Source organism: Nycticebus coucang, chromosome 3 (genome assembly GCF_027406575.1).
Source record: "Nycticebus coucang isolate mNycCou1 chromosome 3, mNycCou1.pri, whole genome shotgun sequence".
In the NCBI taxonomy this organism is placed as follows: Eukaryota; Metazoa; Chordata; class Mammalia; order Primates; family Lorisidae; genus Nycticebus; species Nycticebus coucang.
In genome coordinates, this window is record NC_069782.1 from 5,729,106 (window position 1) to 5,742,560 (window position 13,455).

The 13,455-nt window shown below is 57.3% G+C and overlaps 1 protein-coding gene across 3 annotated transcripts in view; it reads left to right on the forward strand.

Annotated features, from left to right (window-relative positions):
• The window catches only part of SCUBE1 (signal peptide, CUB domain and EGF like domain containing 1), a 120,926-nt gene extending 108,150 nt beyond the window's left edge, over positions 1-12,776 (forward strand). For all 3 annotated transcript variants that reach the window (XM_053585699.1, XM_053585700.1, XM_053585701.1), the window contains 8 exons: positions 138-341; positions 3,881-4,042; positions 5,783-5,950; positions 6,819-6,980; positions 7,651-7,848; positions 8,782-8,934; positions 9,645-9,724; positions 11,903-12,776. In XM_053585699.1, coding sequence (XP_053441674.1) covers positions 138-341; positions 3,881-4,042; positions 5,783-5,950; positions 6,819-6,980; positions 7,651-7,848; positions 8,782-8,934; positions 9,645-9,724; positions 11,903-12,055 — 1,280 coding nt within the window. In that variant the 3' untranslated portion in view covers positions 12,056-12,776. The remainder of the gene's footprint in view (positions 1-137; positions 342-3,880; positions 4,043-5,782; positions 5,951-6,818; positions 6,981-7,650; positions 7,849-8,781; positions 8,935-9,644; positions 9,725-11,902) is intronic.
• Positions 12,777-13,455: the final 679 nt, after the last annotated feature.

Below are 13,455 nucleotides of genomic sequence, written 5' to 3' on the forward strand. Positions count from 1 at the left end.
CTGCAGTAAGAATGAGCTGAGGTGGTCCAAGCAGAGGCCTAGCCCAGCACGGGGCCTGGCACAGGGGGCCCTGAGCAAAGACGACAGCTGCTACTGGGCTGTGAGTTGTCCATGTTCTCTCCCTCCCATCCCCGCAGACTCCTGCGAAGCAGACTGCATGCGGAAGCGGGCGGAGCAGAGCCTGCAGGCCGCCATCAGGACCCTGCGCAGGTCCATCGGCCGGCAGCAGTTCTATGTCCAGGTCTCAGGCACCGAGTATGAGGTAGCCCAGCGGCCAGCCAAGGCCCTGGAGGGGCAGGGGACATGCACCACAGGCCAGGTGTTACAGGACAGCAAATGCGGTGAGTCCTTGCCGGTGGCCTCTCAGATGTTGACTCAGCAAACTTTCTCTGTCCTTCCTTGCCCGTACAGACTGGGTACGAGCAGTAGGCACGTGAGGAGGGGACAGAGTGATGAGGAGGCCTGCCAAGACAAAGAATGATACCACTTATATCATTGCTGCCATTTAAAGACCATTCCCCTGGTGCTGGGCCCCAGCCTGTGATCCTCACCACAGTCATGAGGAGGGAGGGACAGGGAGAGGCAGGTCAGCAAGGCCACAGTGGAGGGACTGGAGGAGCTGTGAGGACTAGAAGAAGCTCTCCCAGCCTGGGCTGTGGTTCAAGAAGGCCTCTTGGAGGAAGGGGAGGCACAAGAGCTGAGACCTCAGGGCTGATGAGCAGTTGGGGAGACTGAAAGGGACAGAGCAACAATTCCACTGAGTCTTGGGTCCACCCAGGAGGGCCATGGGTGGGGCAGGGAAGCAGAGGAGGCCCCCAGCAGGCCTGGAGGGCTGCAGGCAGACTTTGGAGACCAACTAAGTCCAGGTAGGCGTGGCTGGTGATGTGACCACCCCCTAAGGGTGTGGCCTGCTGAAAGGGACTAGATCCAGAGAATGCTAGCACCTGCCCAGGGCCCCACTGGTGCTCCACCTGGCAGTCGAGTCCGGGTGGGGTTGACAGTCCCATGGAGAAGACAGACAGTGAGCAAGGTAACACCCATAGGCAAGAAGGGCCAGAAAGGACAGCCCTGCAGGCTGCAGATGCTGCTCGAGAGCTCAAAGGAAGGCCGAGTGGAGCAGGGTGGCCCATGGAGGAGGCCAAGCATGAGAGGGGACCTGGAGCCTGGGTGGCAGCAGGAGCGGTAGAAAGAACTAGATATGTTCAGGGTACACTTTAGAGAGGGAGGCTTCAGGGACAACATAGGGGCACGCACTCGTGTACATACACACCCAGTTTGTGTGAGCAAAAGAGGAATGTGGGCTGTAAACAAGGACTCCCTGGTCGAGGGAAATTTGAGGAAGAGTGGGCAGGGAGGGGGAGAGCTCTGACTGGACCAGGCAGATTTGCAAGGCTCAGGAGTCCGTCTGAAGATGCTGACTGGGCTGGTGGAACCACCGAGCCAGAGCCCAGATCAAAGCCTGGCTGGGCAGGGCCATGAGCTAGTGGTGGTGGCAGAGGGGTGCTTAGGAGTGGAGGGGGGTTGAGCATCGGGTAGGGGGAGCTAGGCAGCTAGGCATTGGCCTTCTTATGTGTTTTTTTTTTTTCTTTTTTGAGACAGAGTCTCACTTTTTTGCCCTGGGTAAGGTGCTGTGGCATCACAGTTCACAGCGACCTCAAACTCTTGGGCTCAGGAGGTCCTGTTGCCTCAGCCTCCTGAGTAGCTGGGACTACAAACGCTGTCACAGCACCTGACTAGTTTTTCTATTTTTAGTAAAGACAAGGTCTCGCTCTTGCTCAGGCTGGTCTCAAACTCCTGAGCTCAAGCAATTGTCCTGCCTCAGCCTCCCAAAGTGCTAGGATTACAGGCATGAACCACTGCACCTGGGTTTAATATCTTATTTTTTTTATTTATTTATTTGGTTTTTTTTTTTTAGAGACAGAGTCTCACTTTGTCACCCTCAGTAGAGTGCTGTGGCATCACAGCACACAGCAACCTCCCGCTCTTGAGCTTAGGCAATTCTCTTGCCTCAGCCTCCTGAGTAGCTGGGACCACAGGCGCCCACCACAATAATAACTTATTTCGAAATCATTTCAAATATCGGAAATAGGCAGAACAAAAAAATTCCATATTTTCTCTATCCAGATTCCCTAATTGTGAACACTGTGAACGTTTTACAGGGTTTGCTCCCTCGTGTTCTCTTGTATGTGTGCGTGTGTGTGCATGAGTGTGTCCATATGTGCCTGCGTGTGTGCACCTGTGTGTGCGCGTGTCCATGTGTGCACATGCACATGTGAAGTCTCTCCAGAACCCTCCAACCCACAGGCACCATTACATTTGCCGTCCTTCCCACGGTGTCCCCGTGTCTTCCTGCTCCCAGTGCCTGTCCTGGTAGACAAGTTGCATCTCAGCATCGTGTCTCCTGGACAGCTCCTCCCCCTTCCCTGCCCTCCTGTCCTTGGCAGGTCCTTGCATCCTCTAGGCTGAGCCTCAGCTCCTCTGCTGGTGTTTCCTCCTGACCTGACTCAGAGCCCGCCATCCTGGCAGGAGCCACGCACGCAGCCCTGCTCTTTGGCACCCACAGAACGCTGACCCAGCCCTCCACTGGCTCCTTCAGAGTCTTGCGATTTGCCCTCTGTGGCTGATGAGTATTTTCTGGGGATTCTGAGTTTGTACAACAGCCAGATCCTCATCCAGCTCCCACCCTCCAGCACAGCATACACTGACAACTCCCACCAAATCGGCCACCTCCATGTTGGTTGCCAAGTGGATGTGCCCTGTTCCTGTCATTCCTGCTACTTTTATTCGTTATCCCCTGTAAGAGACAGCTCTTCCTCCCTGCCCGTTTGTCTGTCTAGGTAGCTGTGCGTCCTTATGCCTATGTATCTACAGCAGTGTGGACCCACATTCCTCTTTTGCTCAGTGGGTTGTAATTCATTCCCAACATGTCCCAGCTCAACTCATTGTCCCCACATTAGCCAGGGCCAGCCAGCTAGTGGGCACCCCATGAGACTGGCTCCTGCATCCTTCTGACCTGTGTCAACAGACTTTGGGCATCCCTTGTTTTCCCCCCTAAGCCCTGGAATCAGCCCAGTCTTCAAGGACCCCCGTTCTCTTGGGAGGAGGGTGATATGTAGACCAAAGTCTGGGGTGTTCATTGTTCCTGGAGTGTCACTGCCTCCAGGCCCTCTCGTTGGACAGAACTGAGAAGTATTGGTGGGTGTAACGTGCACATGCGCGCATCCGTATCATTTCTGGAGGGTGCGCATATGCGTGTTATAATTATAACCACGAGTTCATATGATACCTCCAATGCAAACCCCCAGGGTTTGTTCTAACCCCCACCCCATGTTTGTAAGGATCTTCCCTGCGGCGAGAAACGCGCTCCTTCTCTCCTCTGCTCACCGCGACACCCAGCCTCCTTCCTTCCTTCCCTGTCAGTTCCCATTTTGCTCAGTGTAGCCACCCTGCTCTCTCTGGCCACAGTCTGTATCTTTCTGTTATTGCCCCTGTAGTCTCTCCCCTCAGCCCTGCCCCATGGCCCCAGGTGCCAACTTCTCCACATGGGAAGGAAAGGGGACAGGAGGAGAACGGAGGCTTGGTTTGGGGTGGACAAACTGACCGTGGGACACCCAGGTGGAGACATCCAGGTCAGGCCAGGAAGCCCAGGATGTGGAGCAGAGAGAGCACAGGTGTTTAGGGGAGAGCAGAGACAAAGGAGCAGCCGGAGGGGTCAGGCCTTAGGCTCTTCTGGGGTGGGTCTGGGGCCTCTCTGGATCCTCCAAGCCCCAGAGAACACAGGCTGTGCTGTATCTGTTTCGGGAGAGCCTCAAGCACACAGGAGATGGCCGCCGGCCACCACATCCTTCCCCGCAGCAGTCTCCCCACTCTGCCTCTGCAGGAGCCTGCAGGCCTGGCTCCTACTTCAGCGGCGAGCTCAGCCAGTGTGCGCCATGCCTGCCAGGCACCTACCAGGATGTGGAAGGCCAGCTCAGTTGCACACCGTGCCCCAGCAGCGACGGGCTTGGCGTGGCAGGTGCCCGCAACGTGTCCGAATGTGGAGGCAAGTGTGGGCCCACCAAGGAAGGAGAGGTGGGGAGGGGGCAGGGCAGGGCCCCTCCTATCTCTGCTGAGGCTCCCGGAGCCAAGGCCCAGTGTGGCCACATGGTGTTCTACAAAGCTCTTTGCCATTTACAAATCCTCCAACAATTTCCATACACTCACCACTTACAGAGCACATGACAGCTCCCAGAGTGTCGCCACATCTCAGAGTGCACTGTGGTTACACTGGATCCTACTGCACTTAGCCTACCTTCAAACCTGCGTTGTGCCGTTTGGAAAGGACTTCACAACATGCAAACACTTACAGATCGACTTAGGGTTTATAACGAGGTGCTCGAGTGCTTTATGGTTGACCAAATATACCGCATATTATGGATGATTCCAGCACAGTCAAAACACTTTGCAGAGTATATTGCATGCTTGAGCAAGAGCTTTGCTCTGCACAAAGGACTTGACAATGTGCCTTATGAATGGTTTGGAAAGCCCTGTTTCAATTGTGCTGAGCATAACTGGGTTTGCAAAGTTTTTCCAGTTACTGCCCAACCCCCGCCCACTTAGCCCCATCTGTGAAATGGGTTCATAGCCTCCATTTTTGAGGTCCCTGTGGGGAGAGACTCAGCACCCCGAGAAGTGTTGCACCTGTGAGGGTGGCTGAGTGAGGGAGGTGGCAACCTCCAGCCTTCTCCCAGGGACAGAAGAGATCAGCGTCTAGCACTGAGTCCATGGGCTGCTGGCTGCTCTCTGGCCGACTGCCACCTTCTGGAGTGTGGTCTCCACCCGCTAAGGTCACTGGTAGCTTTAGGGCACAGGGTGGCCACTGGTGGGAAAATCCCTGTTTGTTTAGAAGGCAAGCATTCCAGAGTCTGGCCTGTGAGGACACTAAGCCCACCCTCCCTCAGCTCCAGAGGACCCTCTGCATTCTGACTTCCTGCTGGAATGCCACAACATTCTGTATGTTGAGCTAAAACTGGCTTTCCTGTGGTCTCTTCCCTTTGTCCCAGTGGTGCCCTTGGGTACCCCAAAGACCCTCGCAGGTCCCCTTCCATCTGTTCCGCCTGGCACTGCTGATGGACACAGCTGGCCGTGTCAGTCGGGAGCTAAACAGAACAGTTCCTCCTGCCCCATGGGGGTGCCACTCAGATAAATCACTGCCCCCTGATGGGGTACCCACTTCCCTGCTCAACACAAGGTCACTCACTCTTTGACCCCCAGCCCTTTTTAATTTTATTTATTTATATATTTTTTGCCTAGACTAGAGTGCCATGGTATCATCATAACTCACAGCAACCTCACACTCTTTGGGCACAAGTGATCCTCTTGCCTCAGCCTCCGAGTAGCTGGGACTCTACAGGCACCTGCCACCGCACTCAGCTAGTTTTTCTATTTTTAGTAGGGATGGGGTCTTTTGCTCAGGCTGGTCTCAAACTCCTGAGTTCAGCCAATCACCTGCCTCAGCCTCCCATAGTGCTGGAATTACAGGTGTGAGCCACCAGGCTCTCTTGCTGTCGGGAGCAGTAAGGCCAGGCGTGGTCATGGCTACACAGCAAACCGCTAGTGGCGTTGGGACTAAGGGCCAGCCTCCTGCCACCCAGGCTGCTGTGTTCTCCCCACCCCCGACCTCTGCTGTCTCAGTGCCTTTCCAGGGCCAGGCAAGGGCCAACAGCAAGGCCCAGGACCACCCACAGCCTCAGTGGCTTCGGCATCCCATCCCTCCAGCCTAAGTCATGACTCTGACTTCCAGGCCAGTGCTCTCCAGGCTTCTTCTCAGACGACGGCTTCAAGCCCTGCCAGGCCTGCCCCATGGGCACGTACCAGCCCGAGCCTGGGCGCACCGGCTGCTTCCCCTGCGGAGGGGGGCTGCTTACCAAGCACGAGGGCGCCGCATCTTTCCAGGATTGTGAGGCCAAAGGTGAGGCTGCTTTCCACCTGCCTGTCCCAGGGCCATCTGGGGAACATCCCCCGAGCCCCTCTTACCTCCTCAGCATAGCGAACCTCTGTGGTTAGAGGGGGAGCCTGAAGCTGTGGGGCAGTGGACACAGATGACCAGCACTAGGACAGGGCTGCAATTAAAGTTGCCAGCTTGCTGAGTGCCAGGGAGCCCTGAGAGGGCTCTGGGAATAGGAGGCCTTGAGCAGTATTTAGAAGGAATGTTGGGAGGGCAGGGGCAAGGTCCAGATAGGGGCAGGCTCGCCTTTGCAGCTCCCTCCTCACCCATCAAACCCCAGCCCTCACTCTCGGCAGGTGACAACACCCTCTGCACCTGCCTCTCAGCAGCTATCAGTCTGTCTGTGCTGCCAGCAGAAGCCAGGAGGCCCACCCCGCGGTCCCGCTGTGGGACCTGCTGCATTGCCAGGGGCTCCCCGAACACACAGGCTGCTCTGAATTCTCCCAGTCCCCACCTCCCAGTCCCCACCCCTCCGGCCCCACCCCACAACCTCACAGAAAGACTGGCCCCTGGCTCCATTTATCTCCTGACTCCTCTGGTCACACTATCACCCCCACTGACCCATCAAGGTGGCCCGGGTGGCCCCTGTGTTACTGGAGCATCACTTCCCAGCCTGTCTGCCATGTGCCCGCTCAAAGTGCTCTTCTTGGCTTCTAGGCGGCCAACGTTGCTGGCTGCCTTCCCCCACCTGTGGTGGGAAGCCATGGGGTGGAGAGGAGGCCTTGAAACTCTGTGCTGAGATGGACCTGGAGGGCAAGGAGGGCCTGGGGAGAGTGTCCCCTGCCTGCCTTTCCCACCAGCACTCCTCATGCTGTGTGTCCCCTCCCCGCAGTGCACTGCTCCCCTGGCCACCACTACAACACCTCCACCCACCGGTGCATCCGCTGCCCTGTCGGCACCTACCAGCCTGAGTTTGGCCAGAACCACTGCATCACCTGTCCAGGCAACACCAGCACTGACTTCGATGGCTCCACCAATGTCACACACTGCAAAAGTAGGCACTGCTCTTCCACAGTAAGAAACAGGGGACTTGGGGGGGACCAAGCAGGTTGTGGGGCAGGTGAGCCCTGATCACACACTACCGGCCCAGGGAGACTATTGCCTCCCTGCTCCATTACGTCTGCTCTCGGGAACCCTATATCCATCTGGACCCGATGACATGGAGGGGGCAATCTCAGCGGGCCCTGCTCTGCAGAGTGCCACAGCTGTGTCCATCATTCATCAGTCAGTCACATCACTCACCAGACAGCGTGAGCCTCTGGGCCAGGCCCTGCTCTAGTTTCTGGTTCTGCTGGGGGAGCCAACAGCCTGCGGGGATACTGATTAGACCTGGTAGGGAGGGGACAGGCTGACGAGCCCCAGCCATGGAGGGCCTCTGTCAGATGAGGCAGCCCAACAAGAAGGAGTCCCCTAGGCAGGGCCTCAGCAAACCACCAGGCTGAGTGAGGGACCTGCCCTCTTATTCATGGGCAGCCCAGACACAGCCTGAAGGAAGATTGGCTCAGGGCCTGGATGGCATAGGAGGGGTGGGTGGAGGCTGGGCTAGGGACAGAACAGGAGCACCTGCAGCCCTGCCCTGGGCCTCCCAGGCTGCTGGGGCCTCAGCCAGCCAGGCCGCCCTTCCAGCCAAGCCTGAGTAGGCTCTCGGGCCATTGTGCCTCCAGACCAGCACTGCGGTGGTGAGCTTGGTGACTACACAGGCTACATCGAGTCCCCCAACTACCCTGGCGACTACCCGGCCAATGCTGAGTGCGTGTGGCACATCGCACCCCCGCCCAAGCGCAGGATCCTCATAGTGGTTCCCGAAATCTTCCTGCCCATCGAGGATGAGTGCGGTGATGTCCTGGTCATGAGAAAGAGCGGTATGTGTGGGATGGGGGACAGAGGCAGCCTCAGCCACATGCGCCCAACCCTCACCATCTTGGTACAATTGGGGTCGCTGCCCCACAGGGCTCAGAGAGGACTGGGGTGAAACCCCCTGTGTCTGACTAAGAGTGGCCCTGCAGAGCACCGTGGAGAAGTCTAGGAAGCTGAGGGTGTGCCCTAAACATGAGGCAGGACCTGGTCAGGTCTGGGCTCCACTCTGGCCACAAGCCAGCCTCTCATCCCTGCTATGATAGGGCAAGGGACCCGCGCAGGTTCCCACAGCAGGTCTGAGGACGCCCCCCATCACCAGTTCCACTGGCTCCCAGCCCCTTCCCCTCCACGGTCCAGCCACAGCTGGGCTCAAGGGACATCAGCATCTTCTACCTTGGAGGCACCTCAGGAAGACTCCGGAGGGAGCAACGAGGAGATGGGCATCCTGGGCCAGCAGGGAGAGGGGCTTCCAAAGTCTAAGCCTCTGGCCCTACAGTCCATGCCTGCTCATCTCCCATGCCCTCCCTGAGCCTCCTCTCCAGCCCTGGCTGTGCGCCGGGTGCAGGCGGGAGCCCTGTCACAGAGGAGCAGAGATCTCTCCTCTAGAGGGAGACAGAGACCAGCTGATGGGAGGGGCAGTCACAGGTGATTCAGCAGAGTGGAGCAGGAGGGTGGGGGAGGGAGCAGTCAGGGAGGCTTCCTGGAGGAGGGCACAGCCATAGGTCTCAGAAGGATGAACAGGAACCAGGGTGAGGGTAGGGAAGGGCACCCAAGACGGAGGAGACAAACAGGAAAAGTGGAAACCCAGTGTGTTTGGGGGACCAGGGTCATCACACGGGCTGGTGTGCTGCCTGGGCGGGGGCACTTGCCTGCAGCAGAAGGGCAGGGTCAGAGGAGCTGCCATCTACAGCCGCTGAGCAACGGTGTGGCCCCTGCAGCCTCGCCCACGTCCATCACCACCTACGAGACCTGCCAGACCTATGAGAGGCCCATCGCTTTCACCTCCCGCTCCCGGAAGCTCTGGATCCAGTTCAAATCCAATGAAGGCAACAGCGGCAAAGGGTTCCAAGTGCCCTATGTCACCTATGATGGTAAGGCACGGCCATCTCATCACAGTCCAGGCCCAGGCTGGGCCCCAGGACGCAGAGATGGGTCACACACCCCCTCCCACAGAGCCTGGCAGGGGTACAGAAACAGAATACTCCCGAGCGGTGCCTGTGGCTCAGTGAGTAGGATGCCGGCCTCATATACCAAGGGTGGCAGGTTCGAACCTGGCCCCGGCCAAACTGCAACACAAAAATAGCTGGGCATTATGGCGGGTGCCTGTAGTCTCAGCTACTCAGGAGGCTGAGGCAAGAGAATCACCTAAGCCCAAGAGCTGGAGATTGCTGTGAGCTGTGACGCCACTGCACTCTATTGAGGGCAATAAAATGAGACTCTGTCTCTAAAAAAAAAAAATAAATAAAATAGAAAGAAAGAAAGAAGAAAAGAAACAGAATACTCTGAGGAGCCGGATGCAGATAGGCCCAAAAGTGATAGCAGCTGGCAGATAAGGGTGTGGTTAGTGGTGTCTGCAGGCTTCAGTTTTGGGAAGGCAGGGTCATGAGGGTTAAATAGGAGTTCCCTAAGAGGACAGTACAGGTGAAGGGAACCTCAGGTTCAAGTACACAGAGGCAGAGCTGCATGTCGCCACACCTGAAGCCCGAGGCGGGCCAGAGGAGGGCAGCGGCTGGAGGTGAGGGGGCAGCAGCTGGGCCTCACAGCCCTGGCCCTCCTCTCTCCCCTGCCCACCACTCCCCAGAGGACTACCAGCAGCTGATAGAGGACATCGTGCGTGACGGGCGGCTGTACGCCTCAGAGAATCACCAGGAGATCTTGAAAGTGAGTTTATTAGAAGGGAACCCTTGTAATCCTGGGATGTGGCCTGTGATGGGTCAGCCCTGCCCCTTGGCCACCTGGAGAAGGGAGGGAGGGAAAGAGGGTAGTGATGGGACAGGAGAAGGAGGCCTAGGAGTCACAGGACCCTGGGGGCAAGGACTGTCCCTCCAGACCAGGAGACCTGAGACAAGCTGCCTGGTGCAGAGGTGGAGACCAAGACCCGGTGACATGCCCTTGGGCAGGTTCCTTGCCAGTTCTCAGCCTCAGTTTCCTTGTCTAGGAGATGAGGTGGTTTGACAGGAGGTGTCCTAGTGGGAGCCACCCCTACCCTGGGCCTGGGCGCCACCCCTCTGCCTGATTATGGCATGAAGAAGCAGAGCCTTGTCATAGAGGGGAGGCTGTGACTGTCACCCAGCAAGCACTGGTCAGAGGCCCAGGCCAAGAAGCTCAGGGTGGTGTGGAGGACCGACAGGGCCTGGCCCACCCTGCTCCAGCTGCCACAGTATCTGAGAATGGGGACGGTTTGCAGAGTTTGGGGAAGATCCACCGACACCCCCCAGCCTGTGCAGCCGGCAGCTTGTCAGGCTGTGGTTTGCCCCCGGCTGCCACACTCAGGTTCCTCCTTCCCTTCACAGTCACCCAGGCTTTCCTGCAGCCAAGCGCCTCCCCACCCTTCCTCCCCGCCCGGCCCTCGGCTCTGCCCCAGCTCCTCTGCAGCTCACTTCTCTCCTGAACTGGAAGTGACCTGCTGCTGCTCTTGGGACACAAACTGTGGCCAGCAAGGCCCCTGCCCTACCTCTGCGATGGCTCCCAATGCTTCCTCCACCACACTCTTGCTGTCCAAGGCTTCTCTGGAACATTCTGCCCCACCTCTTTCCTCAGTGAATGCCCACCCATACTTCCCTGCTCAGCTCCCCGTGCCCCTCCTCAGCACCCCGCACACTGCACCTTAGGTCTGTTCAGTGATTACCGGGTCCCCCTCATGGGAAGGAGCTGTGGGGACTCTGGGTCAGCATTTCATCACTAGCAGCCAGCACTGGGCATAGATGCAGCGCCAGGAGTGAGCTTCTCAAGGGCATGGGTGTGTGTGCGTGTGCATGTGAGTGTGGTGGGTGTGCAAGAGACTGAGTGTGGTGTACGTGAGCATGTGGGAGGTGTAGGTGGTGAGTGTATTGTGAGTGTGCAACTGTTGTGTGAGAGTGTCAGTGGGGGAGTGTGTGTGAGTGTGGTGTGGTGTGATGTGGGTGTACGAGTTTGGTGGGTGGGGGAGTGTATGTGAGTGTGATGTGATGTGTGAGTGTGGTGAGTGGGGGAGTCTTGTATGTGAGAGGGAGGGAAACTGAGTTTGTGCCAGGACAGGTAAAACCCAAAGACAGCAAATGCAGCCAAAGTCACTGAGACAATGAGTCTTGAGGCTCCAGGCGTGGTCACTTCAGCCATTGGCTTGCGCCTTCCTGGGCAAGCTCTGAGGACTCTGCCAGGTGCCAGGCACAGTGGGCCTCCCCAATGGACACTTGGCCAGGCCTCACATTCACCCAGTCTCTGGTCCAGGGTGCCACCTCCGAGCACTGGGGCTTGGAGAGGGAGCCTGGTTGGTAAGTGACAGCACCTGCTGAGGGCTGTGTCTACTTCTCCAAAAGCCACTCAGTGAGGACAGCCTCTGTTTGCTGCTCAGAGCCTCACAGCAAACCTGTCCTCGCTGTGGACCAGGCTCTATGCTCACATCGGGCATTTAACCTTCATCCAGCCCTAAGGAGAAGGCACCATTATCCTCTGCAGGTAGGGGGGCGGCAAGGGAGGGGAGTATGAAGTTCAGAGCTGCAGCATGATTTCCCAAGGTCAAGGAGCTAGTGGGCAGGTGGCGGAGCAACCGTTTTAACCCCGGGTGTGGCCTGTGCTCTTGCCTCGGTGTGTTGCAGTTTTCAGTGCTGAGTGAGTGTGCTTTGCAGCAGAATCCTTTTTACATGAAATCCTACTGGAATCCCAGGAGTTCCAACTCACAGACTATCTACAATCACCTTACACTATTGAAACTAAAAAACCGTTGTGGCAGAGGGTCTGTGGGTTCCCCAAATCACCAGCCAGCCTCACCTCTCCTTTGCCCCCCCACCCCCCGGCACACACCCCACTGGCCCCTTCAGTCTCCCCGCACTCAGGACTGTGGCCCACCGTGTCTTGTAGGACAAGAAGCTGATCAAGGCCCTCTTTGACGTGCTGGCCCATCCCCAAAACTACTTCAAGTACACAGCCCAGGAGTCCAAGGAGATGTTCCCGAGGTCCTTCATCAAACTGCTGCGCTCCAAAGTGTCCCGATTCCTGCGGCCCTACAAATAATGCTCACGAGCTACCCTGCTAGGGGTGGCTGGGTCTCCTGAGGGGGAGGGGAGAGTTCCTTCCCTCCACAGCAGAAGCTGCAAGGCGGCTGCACAGGCCTCCACGTACACTGGAGGAAATCCATGATTGTGCCCTTCAGGGAAGCCGAGCACCAGTGAGGGCTGAGACCCAGCCCAGGCGCCCCTCCGTTCCACCGCCCTTGTGGGAAAACACTGCTTCACAGGCCCTCCCTCCCCACCCCTACCTCTTTACTTCCCAGGACACGAGAGTATCTCTCCTGAGCTGGCTGTAGCAGGACACTGCCTAGGCCAGGATGCCCCGTGCCCAGCAGGCAGGGGCAGAGTTGCAAGTGCCCTCCACCTGGTGCTTCAGGAGAGAGGGAGGCGTGGCCAACACTTTCCCACGGAGGCTCTGGGAGGCTTAGCCGTGGTGATGGAGATGGGAAGCCAGGCATGGAAGGAGGGGTGTGCGAAGGCGCCCTGGGGAGTGAATGAGCCTGTGTCATTGAAGCCCAGATGCCCATGGGGCTTCCGCACCTTGGTGACTCCTCCAGCCACAAGCGGGGACACCATGGTGCCTTGTTGGGCTCTAAGGATTCTGTGATGGAACAGAACAGAGCTGCTAGGGGAAGAAACTGTAGGTTTGTGCTTGCCCTTCATAGAACATCTAAGTAAGTACTATATATACACACATATATATATAAAGTATATATATACTTCTATCTGTGGGGACTTTTGGAAAATACTCTTTAGTAATTGTAAATATTAATTGTGACCCAATTTCTCACACGAACACCCGGAGTCCCAGCCATTGTTGGCCTCCCTGAGAGATTAAACTGCTTCTCCAAGCACCTGGCCTCCATTCACATGAGGCCTGAAGCCCGCAGGACTGGTGGGGGCACAGCTTTCTTGGACATAGTTCTGAATACTTCTGAATGTGAATTCTGAGACCGGACTCAGCCACCTCGCTGGAGTGTTGGCCCCATCCCAGTCCTCTCGCGAGCAACATCACTGCCCTTGATGGGATGCAGGAAGGCAGTTTCCCCTCGGACCCATTCCCAGGAGATGTAGGCACCCAGCGGTAAACTGGGGAAGGGGCCTCAGTTCTGACCCTATGGTCAGGAGACGGTTACCACCTCAGGGTCCATCCAAGAAGCAAAGCCTTTCCACAAGAGCTCAGGCTGTGCAACCATCAGGGGCCTCAGAGGGTGGCCGCCCAGGGAGGAAAACTGCGGCACAGGGAAAGCAGGCAGCCACCTCTAAGACAGAGGCAGGCGAGGTTGTCAGGAGGTGTGTGCAGCAGAAGTCCTCAGCTGGACACTGCTGCCCTCCCCTGCCTTCTCCACTAAAGTCCTACTCAACTTGGCTTCCAGAGCAATCTCCTTTCTGCTAACCTATGCT